The 15,856-nt window shown below is 39.9% G+C and overlaps 1 protein-coding gene across 2 annotated transcripts in view; it reads right to left on the bottom strand.

The window, feature by feature from the left end:
- sh3rf2 (SH3 domain containing ring finger 2) overlaps positions 1–4,460 on the bottom strand; it is a 38,814-nt gene extending 34,354 nt beyond the window's left edge. The window contains exon 1 of one of the 2 annotated variants that reach the window (XM_058408114.1): positions 4,077–4,460. Coding sequence is in view for 1 of the 2 variants with exons in the window: in XM_058408116.1 (XP_058264099.1) it covers positions 4,077–4,088 (12 nt within the window). In the remaining variant the exon portion in view is untranslated. The remainder of the gene's footprint in view (positions 1–4,076) is intronic. The other variant, XM_058408116.1, reaches the window with a different exon arrangement.
- Positions 4,461–15,856: the final 11,396 nt, after the last annotated feature.

Raw genomic sequence — 15,856 nt, 5'->3', positions numbered from 1 at the left:
TTGGAAAAGACGCTTAAATTGTAAGGGAGATCTTAAGGGAACGTCTAAAAAGTGCAAGACATGGACACAGAGTTGGTTAGGAAAGACATAAAAGCACCAAGCAAAAAAAAAAAAAAAAAGGTCTCTATATTCCTCATGTATATATAATTAAAGGAACACGTTCAAAAAACATCAGATTTCAATGGGGAAAAAATATCATGCTGGATATCTATACTGATCTGAACTGGGTATTGTATTAGGAACAAAAAGATGCCACATCGTTTCATGGAAATGAAAATTATCCACGTACAGAAGGGTGAATTCACCCTGAAAATTACCCAAAGTGAAAAAAATGATGCAGCAGGCTAGTCCATTTTGCTGAAATCTCATTGCAGTAACTCAAAATTGGTACTCAGTAGTTTGTATGGCCCTCACGTGCTTGTATGACAATGTCAGGGCATGCTCCTAATGACACAACAGATGGTGTCCTGGGGTATTTCCTCCCAGATCTGGACCAGGGCATCACTGAGCTCCTGGAGAGTCTGAGGTGAGTCCGGCATATCCCACAGATGCCCAATTGGATCGAGATCTGGGAAATTTGGAGGCCGAATTATAATACTTAGGTTGTTTCTCTGTTTGCATATGGCTCTGACTGTCCAGAACAATGTAGATAGACAGACTGGTTACACTTAAGGTATGTTCACACTAGTAAGTGACAAAGCAGCAGTTGGCCACTCATTTCGGATCTAAATGCACAACACGAAGCCACAATTTCAGCAGCAACACCAAACAAGACGGGGGCAAGCAACATGCGAGTTAAGGTTTCTAAACTTTACCCAAATTAGGTATGGAGTGATAAAGCAACAAATCCAAACAAATGGCTTAAACGATTGCTGGAACCAATCCTATAGCACACAAAGTGCATCATTTTTCCATTCCCCCTCTCACAACTTTAGTTTCTACATGAAATTAGTTCCTATATACTGCTTAACTAAAAAAATTAGAAGTTAGAAAAAATGATTAATATTATTATTAATAAGAATAATATTAAGCCTGAATGGAAACAGCAGAGATCATTGGTGTCTCTGGAGAATCACTGTACCAGGTACAATTAGCTTCCACTGCTAATAGTTAATATCGGAAGCTAGCAACATATAAATCAAATGCTCACCATTGATTAGTGCATTATTTACTTCGTTTTACTAATTAGAAGAAGATGTAAGCAGATATATCAACATTTGATGGGGTCTATGGTGAGTGGCTAGCTTGTGTAACACATTTAGCTTGTGCTGCTAACAAAGCTAATAGCACATTACATAGATCAAACACCAAATTTTCCACACTTTGTTTTCTTTTTCTTTTTTATTTATTAAATTGTTGGGATTCATTTAAAATGCATTTTTTTAAAGACAAATAAGTTGTATTCATTAGTAAATCATGTGCTGTAGGCTACATTTTCTCACTACTCTTCCTCGTCGGAGCTAAACCCGCTGGGTGTTTGGTTGCTCACGAGCGTCAACAATAGCGATTGCTCCATGCAAACTACAAGTGACATGATAAGTTACCCTTGGATGTTAGTATGTGTGTATGAAATGTAATGTGTGTAAAATGGTTCCCTGCTATGGATTAACATCCAATTTGGGGTGAATATTCCATTTTTTCCACTCAGTGTTGGTTTCAGACCTAACTGCAATCCTGGATAAAGATAAAGCACTTACTGAAGAGGAATGACTCAATGGTATACACCAAGGGAATACATTGATTTGTGATTAAATAAATACAATTACTGTAAACCTTTAAAAAATGAAAGCTATGATTGTCTCAGAGAATGTCTAATAGGATGGCGCTCTAATTCATACTTTTTAATATTCATGATTTTATTTGCTTCCATAAAAGTCTTACGCTATATCTCTGGCACAATAATACTAATAAAGGTTCATTAAAATTGAACCAGTCAACGTTTTTGAACAGCTGAAAAATTTAACAGCCTGAAACATTTATATAAATGAGTCCTGTGGTGATGCAGATCACATTTACACTATGCTGCCAAAAGTTTTGGGACATCTGCATTTAATGTAATATAGAGTTGGCTTTTTGCAGTTATAACAGCTTCAACTCTTCTGGGAAGGCTTTCCACAAGGTTTAGGGCTGTGTTTATGGGAATTTTTGACCATTCCTCTAGAAGTTAGGTAAGGCAATGATGTTGGAACGATTCATCCCAAAGATGTTCTATCAGGTTAAGGTCAGGACTCTGTGCAGGCCAGTCAAGTTCCTCCACACCAAACTCGCTCATCCATGTCTTTATGGTCCTTGCTTTGTGCACTGGTGTGCAGTCATGTTGGAACAAGAAGGAGTCATCCCCAAACTGTTCCCACAAAGTTGGGAGCATGAAATTGTCCAAAATGTCTTGGTATGCTAAAGCATTAAGAGTTCCTTTCACTGGAACTAAGGGGCTGAGACCAACCCCTGAAAAACAACACCTGAATTCAGTGACTTGGAGGGGTGTCCAAAACTTTTGCCAATATAGTGTAGCTTCATGAATATTCATGTAAAATGTTAACACCCAAATGTGTTGTGGAATATCTGTTCATTATCTGTATACAGAGAAGTTGATGTGGGTATTTTATAACTACTGTGCGTTCAAGGACAAAGATAACTGAAGTCTTCGATGTAAACTGATGTTTTCATTGATTGCATTGTTATGTCTGAGTCTGACTGCTCCTGTTCAACAGATAAAAAGGGCTTTCCCAGACATCTTTCTGTGGTGACAGACTTTTTAAGCCGCAGGTACTGACGACAGACAGTCAAAGAGGTCCTCATGGCAGCATTTGGACTGTGATAGCAAAATCAAACCAGATGTTTCTGAGACAGAAGCCAGGGTAGTGGACGATCCAGATTTTGAATCTTTGTAGATATGAAGAGAAAAAGCTAAAAGACAGAAATGACGGTGACACAACAGCCATCCTGATCAGCAGGATCACTGAAATGTACCTTTCACCAACACAAAGCCGAGGTTAAATATCAACCTCAAATCAAAACGTATCTAGTGCCTACATGATTTTCACTAAGATCTAAGAGATAAACCAAGCCCTAGTAGCTGTAGCTGTTCTCTAGAACACAGTCAGCAAAGCAGCAACACTTCTGCTTGACACTGATGATGGCAGAAAGATGCCATCCAAAAGACAGTACAATTAGCACTACATGTAATGCATGCAAAAAGCATTCGCTGACACTGTGATCGTGATCGCAAATGAAATAAGGTGCCAATGAGCTCAAAATAGAAATATATATCCATCCTATCCTACACAAGGTCATGGGGAACCTGGAACCTATCCATGGGGAACCTGGAGCCTGTAGATAGGGTGCCAACTCATTGCAAGACACAATCGCACACACTACAGAGAAGCCAATCAGCCTACAACCCACGTCTTTGGACTGGGGGAGGAAGCTTGAGTACCTGGACGAAGACTCTAAGGTACAGGATATGTGATAATATGTGAGCTCTGTACACACAATACAGATGTGGAAGGCAAACCCCAAACCCCGGAAGTGAGAGGCAAACCCACTAACCACTAAACCACTGTGCTCCATCCCCTTTTCCTCCATTTATCAGTAGGTGTTATCTACGTTGTTTCAGCTCTCGTATTATGAATGTAGTACACTGTGCATATCTCACGTCATGGATTTGTTGTTTTAATAATTTATTTTTCCTGTATAGATACATTCATGATAGTATCTACAGACTGTACTCTGTGCGCACTTTGTAGACGGTCCCTTAGAGAGAGAGAGAGAGAGAGAGAGAGCGAGAGAGAGAGAAAACGTCATTAGTTTCTACTTTGTTCATCTGTCCTTTCTGAGTGAAGAAACAAAACAAAAACGTGACTCTAAGATTTTAATTTTTGTGTTTACGCATTTTGTTTTGTTGTTATAGCCTATGAGGACGATATAAAACTCACTTTCACACGCCGAGCACCTGACATAATGAGGAAGTGCGCGCAAACACGCAGCGCCTATAACGCTTATAATATTCGCCACTTGCAGTCTCAAATGCATGAAGGCTTACAGCAAAACATAACCAAAGAAACTTATTTACGTACCTTAATTTCCATCTAGTCCAACCAGGGATGAAGGAAACATATCAGCTGCGAACAGACCAAACTAGTTCGTGGGCAGTCGGAGGTGCAGTCAGTGCACACGGCTCAGCTTTCACTGCACAGAGTTCACTGTTACTGTAATAAGGCTCTACACTGTTCACACTCACTCATACACTACAGAGTCACATCTGTGCTCGGACTCACTTTGACTCAATTCTACCCGCCCTGAAAAACAACAATTCACTCGTCCTGGCATTCACTGCATCTTTTTTACCCTGACCGTGTTACAGTTTACTCACGAACTGAATAATTAAAACATACTTTACTAAACTATTCACTCACTGCATAGATAAGACTCAGAGACATTGTACAGATTCCATGCCGGGTTACGTTTAGTCTCGGAGGAGATTACTGCAGAGTTTATACTCTTGAAATAAGATTAAGTCTCACCGAGACTCACTACAGGGCTGTTTAGTGACTCACTGCAGCGTTTACTTTCACCGATACTCATCGTGGCATGGTTACTGAGACTCAGGTTACTGTTCATTCTCACTGAGAGTCACTGCACTGTCATTAAGACTCGCTACATTGTTCACTCTCACTGACACTCGCAGATATGTTCACTCTCACTGACACTGACACTCGCAGATATGTTCACTCTCACTGAGACTCACAGCACTGCGCATTTTGACTGAGACTCATCATACTGTTCATTCTCACTGAGACTCACCACACTGTTCACTCTCACTGAGACTCATCACACTGTTCACTCTCACTGAGACTTACTGTATTTTTCACGCTCACTGAGACTCACAGCACTGCTCACTCTCACTGAGACTCACCATACTGTTCACTCTCACTGAGACTCATCACACTGTTCACTCTCACTGAGACTCACCACACTGTTCATTCTCACTGAGACTCACCATACTGTTCACTCTCACTGAGACTCACCACACTGTTCATTCTCACTGAGACTCATCACACTGTTCACTCTCACTGAGACTCACCACACTGTTCATTCTCACTGAGACTCACCATACTGTTCACTCTCACTGAGACTCACCACACTGTTCATTCTCACTGAGACTCATCACACTGTTCACTCTCACTGAGACTCACCACACTGTTCACTGCCACTGAGACTCATCACATTGTTCACTCTCACTGAGACTCATCACATTGATCATTCTCACTGAGACTTGCCACCCTTTTCACTCTCACTGAGACTCACCACGCTGTTTACTCTCACTGAGACTTACAGCACTGCGCACTCTCACTGACACTCACCACACTAGACACTCTCACCGAGACTCATCACCCTGTTCATTCTCTCTCACTGAGACTCACCACACTGTTCATTCTCACTGAGACTCATCACACTGTTCACTCTCACTGAGACTCACCACACTGTTCACTGCCACTGAGACTCATCACATTGTTCACTCTCACTGAGACTCATCACATTGATCATTCTCACTGAGACTTGCCACCCTTTTCACTCTCACTGAGACTCACCACGCTGTTTACTCTCACTGAGACTTACAGCACTGCGCACTCTCACTGACACTCACCACACTAGACACTCTCACCGAGACTCATCACCCTGTTCATTCTCTCTCGCCTGAGACTCATCACCCTGTTCATTCTCTCTCACTGAGACTCATCACCCTGTTCATTCTCTCTCACTGAGACTCATCACCCTGTTCATTCTCTCTCACTGAGACTCATCACCCTGTTCATTCTCTCTCACTGAGACTCATCACCCTGTTCATTCTCTCTCGCCTGAGACTCATCACCCTGTTCATTCTCTCTCACTGAGACTTTTCATTGTCACTGAGACTCACTGAATTATTTACAGTCAGTGTGTCATTTGCTTTGTTCACTCACACTCTCACTACAATTCACTCTCACGCACACTCGCTGCACAATTCTCACTCAGATGCACTGAGGATACACTCTTAGTGTGTGTGGGAAAGGGGCTTCACTTTATTTCTTTCAACAAGCATTTTTCAGCATGCTTAACGGCAAATTAAAACGAAACACAACACTCAATATAACATATATGAATCATCATGTGTCGCCTGCTGGTCCTCCTCCTCTTCATCCACAGCTGACGCTCAACCATACCCCCGCGGCCACATTGACTTTTCTAGAGACAAACTGCACACTTCATTCTTAAAGACATTCACTTCACACTTCACTGTTACTGAGGCTTACTGATCTGTGACAAGCAGTACACAGGGTTCATTCGCACTGAACAGTTTGTACACACTGAGTTTCTGCACAGTTCACCCAGACACAACGCACACTGAGGCACACCGACTCAAGTCAGTGACTTGGAAATTTCTCACATTCCGAAGTCAAACTACTTTCTGCTATATTTGTTTGACTGTTTAAATCTTAAATTCAATTAACAGATCCTCTACTGGTTTGGGCCTACAGTATTTATATAACACCAGCTGCATACAGATGTGTTCCAAAAGCATCAAGTATTAATGTATTGAAGTATTAATAAACATTTTATTCATTAATGTGAATGCGTAGTTCAACACTGTATGAGTGAGTTGACTTAACACTGTCTATTTAACCCCCCCACAGTCCCCAAATTGCACATTAGGATTAATTTTAACTGCATTTTAAATATTTTATATTTAGTAAATGAATTAATCTGAATGTAATGTGAAAGGTAATACCATTTACTCTCTCTCTCTCTCTCTCACACACACACACACACATACACACACAGACTAATTCACACAAGTTTCAGGACTGCACGCCTGCCATAATGCCTAATAATGGAATAAGATTTCCCTCTAGTGGTCTACTAATGAATCAGCTCACATCGTCCAGCAGTATCAAATAGATAGTCTTCCTATCTTAAATCTGACATGACAGTAAAATATGCAGCAGATTCATACTTTCCCACCGCCTGATCTGAACGGTGGTGTTGATGATAATGATGTTACTTTTCCTTGGAATAGACGGTAATTACAAATAGCTAGGTAATGGGCTCGCTAAACAAAAATAAATAATTCAATAGTACAATATTGCAGAGGCACATAGGCTCACAGAGTGGGGAAAAGACTTCCAGAAAGGCTCATTGGATAGTTGATAGATCTAGCATTATTAATAATACCCATATATATCCACTCATTGATTGTTATAGCCCCCCCCCATACCATTTACCACTATGATCTATTTAAAAATAATATGCTGCCTATATAATAATATTAATTATTAGCAGAGAAGAGCGGTTCACAAATATCCATCCATATATCCTCTACACTGCTTATACAGGGATCCTGGAGCCTATCCCAGGATATTCAGGGCACAAGGCAGGGTACACCCTAGACAGGATGCCAGTTTATTGCAGAGCACAATCACACGCTATGGGCAATTTAGAGATGCCAATCAGCCTACAGTGCATGTCTTTGGGTAAGAAGCCCCCAAGACCCCCAAGGCTTCCTCTCAGTTCACAAATATTTTGTATGTACACAATTATATGAATGTGCACAGTAATATTTTGGTTATTTATTTGAAAGCTTAGTTGCTCTTGAACTGTCCTTTGACAGAACACAATGTTTTTACATTGTAAACTAGAAACTATTAGTTTCAAAATTGTCAAGATTTGGATTAAATCCACACTAACAGACCAGACTAATAGAATAATAGCTATTATTAAGTCAATAATTAATATAATATCCTTCATAATGGTGGACTGTATTTCTGTCTGCTGTCTGTGCTTCACAGATCACACTTATAGAACCATTACGGTCACACAGAATGCAGTTTAGGGCAAAGGTTCAACAATATAACTATACGGTTAATCATATATGAATCACATGCAGGCTACTCAGTCAGATATGTTGAGCTGTTACCCACCTGACACACTTTTAATCCATTACTGGATTTGGGTTTCCTACTTCTCAAAAGCATAAAGTTCCTCAGACATCTCAGAGTTAAATAATTTATTTGAATTGCCTCTCCCTTCTCCAAAAAGCTGAAGACATTCATTTCAATTTTTCAAAGCAAACATTAAACTTTTAAATGCATGACTGCCGAATGTGGGCTTTTGGGGATGTCTTTTAAGGAAACCATTTACAGCTGGGTGCTTTCATCTGCAAATACAGAATAATATTGTGCTGTTGTTATGTGTACAGAATTATTGTATTATCTATACAATATGTCTGATGATTGAGGTTATTACTATGATTATAGAACTTTCCTATTGATTTTCAGGATCAGTGGGAGAAAGCTTGATTGATTTTTAACAGATTCTTTAAATAGTTGTAGGTTAATGGAGTCTACAAACTCGGTGCACAACATTTGATTACTGGAAGCTGCAATCCTGCCTCCATTTGAGTGCTTTCTCATCTGCCGCTATAATGTGTTCGGCTTGGAGCCAAGTCTAGACACTGTGTTTTTGTGGAAGCCAGGTAGAATGAACGTGAGCTTGACTGTGAGTAAGGTTTTATTGGATCAGAGAGAGGCCTGGGCAGTCATTATGGCTCTGAAACAAAAAATGTCTGCGTGTGTCTGAGAGAGAGAGAGAGAGAGAGAGAGAGAGAGAGATCAGTCCAGCAGATGGAGCAGTTTGCATTTCTTCATAAGAGCTGATGGCAAAGAGTATTACTTGCCTCCCAATCAGGAACACTGAACATGAGTCCAGATAACACCCTGGATGGGATACTAGTTTCACACAATCACACACCCCATGGTGTGTATTTAGCGATGTCAGTCCACCTACTGGTATGTTTTTGAAAGTTGAGATGAAACCAGAGAACTGAGAGGAAACCCACACAAAAAAAAATGACCATGCACTGGGAAACTGAGAAAAGACAGATACCGGAGCTTAGGATGAAACAAGGGGTTCATTGCACCACCATGTCACCCTGGATTAGTTAACATGTTGATCACTCAAGATAACCAATCCAAAATGTGTTATATAAAAATGCTCTTTTGTGGTTTTCCATTACACTCTGTCAATTATTCACGAGCTGATTATATATGCCTATCATTATTTCCTGTCATTATTTCTTGGCAATTTATCAAAAGCATCAACGTCCATTTTCTTTCGACGGCTCCAGCTTTCTGTGGCTGGAGCCAATAATGATTAAGCATATTAAACCTGTCAGTGCATGTTTTAACAGAGGTTATCCTGCTCATGTAAAGATTTACAGCAAATCTAATTGTAGTTTATGTACAGCAAGGCTAGGTAATTATCCTGCTCTGTCAAAGGGACCTTTTCCGAAGCTTCTGTTTTAGTCGGATCCTGTGTGTATCCTGCGTGATGCAGATTTATCATTAGTTATTAAAAACCCATTAGAGTGAGAGCAACAGTGCCCTGAATACCATTTCTCCATTTAAAGACATTATTTTTCTTGAGCTTCATGGTTCAACAAGAACAAACCCAATGTGAATATCACCATTTTTTAACTTGTTAAATGTTTGGACTAAAAAAAAAAAAAAATACAGACAAATACAATACTGTAGCTCTTGGGGGGGGGGGGGGGGGGAGAAAACACAGCTGCCTTTGGACAAAACAATGTCATATTCTATCAACTCACTGTTCCTTGTCCAAAAGCTATGAATCTAATTTGGAATCCAAATGTTAGCAGGCTTCATAGCAGGTGGTCTCCTGCCAAACGTCTTTAACATCCATTTTGCAGAGCACCTGCTTTCTAATTCAACCTGCGCCCGGGTCGTTCTCTGCAGGCCAGCTTCGGCACAGGCGTTTAGCACTTGCGAGTACTGTATGCAAATGCAATTTCGGTATTTTAATGAATTATTAACAAATGACAAGCACCTTGATCAGTTATTGGCTCACTTGCTCATTCGAAACAGCTTTCCTTGCATTTAAAGTAAACCAGGCGCAACACGCTCAATGAGTTGCGGTTCCACAGTCTCTCCGACCCTCTAATTATAAGAATATTAGATTCTGGATCTGGATTACACATGCGACATGGTGTATAGGTATGCCAAAATGGACGTCTATGAATTTCTATGCATCAATGAGCTTGTGTATTTCAGCCAAAGGGGAATCCGGTTCTTCTTTCTGGCTGTCATGATCATGGTTGTGGGATGGTGATGACACTCCCTGTGAACTCTGGGCTGCTGTCCTGAGCCCATAGCTGCCTCGCTGGTACTGACAGGCCATCATCACACATAAATCTCAACTGTCTCCATTAAACACAAACACCATCTGATATTTCTCTGTCTGTGGGTGTGAGGGAACCACCTATCCATGTTTAACTTATTATACCAAGACAGAAAGGCGTGGAAATATCTTTCATTTGTTCCATTCATGCTATCATTCCGTAAGTAATGAACTAAACACTTGGCTAGATGTGTTATAGGAACATTAATAAAGGACGGGATCTTGAAGTCTTATACCACGGCTAATTTGTCAGCGCTAGCCATTTTCAGTCATTAAAGGACAACATGGCATTTGCTTTATTCATTCTTAGTTACGTGTAACATCGTGAAGGTTTTTTCTTATTATCAATTACAGCAAAAGTGGCACCAGCTCCTCGTCTTTCTCTTGAAGTTAATAAAACAAAATTGTAGCTTGTCCTGTTACGAACAAGCAGCAAAGTGCAACATCCGAAAGAATTTCTCGTGTCAGCAGGAACAGCTTTACCCCTGACTGTTACGCTGTGAAAATAAAAAGATTTCTCCTCGCAGAAATCTTAATCAGAATAACAATTCCACACATTTTTAAAATTTGCTTATGCGGCATGTCTGTTATACAAGTCCCTGAGCATGTTTGCTAAAAGAACAATAACGTCCTAGAAGCACAAGCACATTAACATAGACAGCAGGAACTACTTTCAGAGCTGCTGTTATAAAAATTAATTACTGGGGCATATTAATTAATATACTGTATATAGATGTCCACACATCTTTACACAGTCTATTCTTTCTTTAGGGTTTTTGTGTCTTTGGGACTTTCCTTTGAAGCCCAAATGTGTACATGGGAATGAGGGATGGCTCGGATAAACTAAGATCTTTATTTTAAAAAATTAGCAATATGCATCTCAATATTTTCTTTCACCAGCAATAGTTCATTAACAATGCATCACAGATAAAAGTGCACTAGATACATGATGCTCTATGCACTTAACAGCACACCCAGTGGTTGGCATGATCGATCCACAGGATAAAACAGTGTCTTCCTTCCTTCCTTCCTTCCTTCCTTCCTTCCTTCCTTTTATACGCCTAAACATTTTTATATCAATTAATGAGATCCAATTTGTTAGTATACGGTCCGTATTCAAAAGTATTGGAACGGGTCAATAGAACAGCATCAGCCAATTCTCGTTTGAGGTCACAACATAGACGATAGTTCATAGATCACAATTTCAGCGTTCATTTTCACCAATTTACTTCTGGATATATTAAACAACTTGAAACATTAAGCACCTTTTGTTGTGCTTCATATGATCAGCAATATTTGACACACTGTGACTGACAGGTGTTGCCCAGGTGTGTCCTGTTAGATTGAGTGTTTGCGTAATAAATAGCGCTGAATGTCTTCTCTTGGCTTCACCTATGAAGACGTAAAAAACTGTTAAAATAGATCAACCAACATGAAGACTACAGAGCTGTCTATGAACTAAATCATCAGAGCCATTGTAAGCATTGGGCATAAACAATACAATAATTTATGAAATGTCCTGAAAAAGAAAGAAACCACTGGTGTACTATAAATGAGACATCAAACAGGTCCTCCGAGGAGGACAAACGCTGCTGATGACAGAAATATTGTGAGAGCTTTGAAGAAAAACCCCAAAACAAGTCAGTGAAGTCACCAACAACCTCAACAGGACAGGGGTGAAGGTATCACAATATACCGCTTTAAGATGCCTTTGAAAGCAGAAATATAGAGTTCATATGACAAGATATACACCACTCATCAGCAGTAAGAATCTGAAAACCAGACTGGAATTCATAAAGAAATACAGAGTTGAGAGTCAAACAAGATTAAGTGATGGAAAGACCAAAGTGTGGAGAAATACAGGAGCTGCTCATGATCCACAAATATCCAGGCTAATCATGGTGGAGGTAAAGTCATGGCTTGGGCTTGCATGACTGCTTTCTGGGACAGACTCACTAATCTTTATTGATGATGTAAGTCATAATGACAGCAAGAGAATAAATTCAGAAGTCTACAGAAACATTCTGTCTGCCAATTTACAGAAATCCAATTTATTTGGATTGGATTTTTATCATGCAGCAAGACAGTGACCCGAAACACATCACCAACTCAATAAAGGACTTCTTCAGGGGAAAGAAGTGGAAGGTTTTAGTCTGGACAAATCAATCACTGGACCTTCACCCAACTGAGCAGCATTTCAGCTCCTGAAGGGGAGACTGACGGGGGAAAAAATCTCACAAAACACACTACAAGTGAAAGAAGGTGCTGAACAAGCCTGAAAAAGCATCACACAGGAAGGACACAAGGACAGTTTGGTGATGTCACTGGGACATCAGATTGATGCAGTAAGCAAGAATATTGCAACCAAATATTAAGTGTTACTGACTTTAAGACTATTTGTTCTAATACTTTTGCTCATCTTAATTTGGGTGGTATGTTCTGAGTTGTTTAACACTTACAGTACGATGTAAATGTAAATATCCATAAATTAAAACTAAAATTCACATCTACAGGTGAACATTTGTTTCATTTATATTTACGGCATTTGGCAGACGCCCTTATCCAGAGAGACTTACATTTTATCTCATTTTATGCATCTGAGAAATTGAGGGTTAAGGGCCTTGCTCAAAAGGGCTCAGCAGTGGCAGCTTGATAGACCTGGGCTTCAAACTCACCACCTTCTGAGAAGTCCATCACCTTAACCACTAAGATACCACATCCCATTACCAAGTTTATAATGGAATGTCTTAAAATATATTAAAAATGGAAGAATTGGCATTGCTGTTCCAATATTTTTGGAGGAGAACTGTAAGTGAGATGAAGAGTTAATGTTTGTGCCTTTTCATAAAGGTATGAATGCGGATCTGTCACATAACCCTAACCTTCTTTACTAAGTACCATGAAAAAGCATCACATCATCCATGTTTCCATCTCCCTTCACTGGCTCTCTGTCCGTTACACGATCCTGTTTCTGTTTCTGTCATATAAAATCATAAATCTCTGATATCTCCATGCTGTATGCCGTTGGGTGGTCCAGTCTAAAACTCAGAAATTCACTACCCTGAGGCTGTAGAACAGCTTAGTATTAGCATTTGCTCCCACGGCTACAATTTTTAAACCATTCCTCAGCTGTCTGTAGTGTTTGCAACATCTGTATTTACAGCACTTTGGTTTAAATGCAACTTACAATTCATGCAAAATTGTATAGTTTTATGAATATGTGAGAATTACACCATGTTGCACCACAGAGCTACAGTTAGTAGCACCTGGATTTTTATGCTCTCTATATGCTGATCCTCTGGGTTTCCTGGTTCATTCCCAAGGTAGTAAAGCATGCCAGTAGGTGCAAGGGCTGTATTAAATTTCCCCCAGGTGTGTGTGTGTGTGTGTGTGTGTGTGTTTGTGTGTGTGTGGTGCCCTGTAATGAACCGGTATCCAAACTGGGGTGAAGTGTCCCAGCGGTAGTGAGATCCACTCTCCAGTTCCACAGCCCTGACCCTGACCAGAATAAATCAGTTATTGAAGATGAATGAATGCTGAACTTTATTGCTTGGCCCAATATACAGCTATCACAGCCTGTTGGAAGCTACTGAAACGATTGTGTTAAATGAAATATTATTTGCATTTTATTTAAATCTAATATAATTGCACAATTGCAGGTATGTTGTTGTGTGTTCAGCACTGAAAGCTGATAAATCTGTGTACTCACTGCTCCCAATGCCTCCCATGACCACTGAGGCACTTTCCAGCTCTGCTATCACTCTTTCTTTATTACTTTTCTTCATTCTATTTCATGCACTTGAGATTCTGAAGATATGCTGAATCAAACTTTAATAAAACTTTTCCCCTTTCTCTTCATATCTGAAAATCGACTCTTAGTAATCAATCTGTTATTTCTTTTATTTTTTATTTTTTTCTGATCTCACCATCATCCCGAGATTGAACTTGGCCCAGACAAAATTAACCAACGGCTCATTTTTATGGATACTGGTTAAAACCTGGTGTTGACTTGAATGGGATTTACACTGTAGTTCAGCCTGAAGCTGAATTATGCCTTTTATAGTTCAAGTCTTAATCTGCGTCTGCAAGCCTCGAGGTGCAGTGACAAAATAGTAGGCATAAAATATTCTAGCCTTATTGGGGCTTGCATTCAATTCCCCTGAACACACACACACACACACACACAGCTGTCTGAATAGGAACATATGCAGAGAAAACTAAATATAGAACACACAGACACACACACACACACCTACAAGCCAGCTGCCTCCTTGCCTCAAGAGCTCCTCTATTTTTGTTGCTTTCAAGGAAAAGAAAGAAAGAAAGAAAGAAAGAAAGAAAGAAAGAAAGAAAGAAAGAGGGAGGGATGAAAAGACAGATGGATGGAGCTGTTGGTTTGGTCAGGAAAGTAACAAAAAACCAAAGCAGTAATCTCCCTCCTGTTATCTACAGTTTGCCCTGGGTTAGGGCTGATTAGCTCACACAATTAGAAAACCACCCACAACGACGTCAACAGATTTGTGAAATGATTAATCTGCTCCAATTCCCTCCTGCTTTCCATTGATTTCCACAGAGCGTTCATGTTTCCCTCAGGGAAACGCCTTCACTGGTGAATAGGAATGCAGACCTGGAAATAAGGCCATATATAACGTCTGTCAAGAGCAAATAGGCTGTGTACTAAATGAGCTTGTTTATTGCACAGTGCAAAACTCAGATCTGTGTGTATTATTTTCTTGGCTACTATACAAAGCCAGGGCATGGGTATGGACTCTAATGCACACAAAGGTGCATTATAATGCTGTGTTAGTGAATATGGAAGATGTAACACAATACATACATGTAAATCATTTGCCTTTATATGAAGGCTCATATGAAATGAATTGAATAAATAGTTTCTTATTTCCCCAGAGACCACACTCAGTTTTTAGCACAAATCCAGTAACATGATTACATGGCTCGCTTCATGATAGTAAAAAAAAAAAAAATACTTATCTCCTGTGGACCGGACCAACTTTGATGTGCGTGCATGTAATCGAAATTCTATACAAAGACGTCTCAAAGGCGTCTCGCTCCGTCTCGGGGTAGGGAACGAGGGGCGCGGCTCTTTGGCTCCCGGTTTCGTCCTGTTTGCTTGCTTTTCATTTTAATAAACAGCTCGCTTCATGTGTAATCTACAGGGGGAAAGGAAAGAAAGGCAGTGCAATAAATACAACCCATATGAGGCACATCTCTGTTCAGCAGAAATAATAAATCAATTAGGGGTGAAAAAAAATAATAAAATACTAATATTGTAGCTGGATAGAAAATCATTATAAGAGTGATCATTCGCCTTCTTGCCTTGGATATAGAGAGATTCTTCATGGTTTGGGAATTGACCAGATTTTATTGATTCATTTAACTTTATTAATAGCCTGATTTCAGTCTGGTCTGGGTTACAGAGGATCCAGGAACACTGGGGGAAAGGTGGGATTACATCCTGGATTGAAAACCAGTCTGTTGTAGAGCTCTATGCACACATATTCACACACACACACACATTCACACTTTGAGTGCATAGCTTATGCCATGATTCAAAACTCAAACACCCAATTCAATTCAATATTCATCCATGTCTATAACACCA

Source organism: Hemibagrus wyckioides, linkage group LG14 (assembly GCF_019097595.1).
Source record: "Hemibagrus wyckioides isolate EC202008001 linkage group LG14, SWU_Hwy_1.0, whole genome shotgun sequence".
Taxonomy (NCBI): Eukaryota; Metazoa; Chordata; class Actinopteri; order Siluriformes; family Bagridae; genus Hemibagrus; species Hemibagrus wyckioides.
Note: the sequence above shows the minus strand (reverse complement) of the source record. Positions and strands in the feature narration are given on the sequence as shown.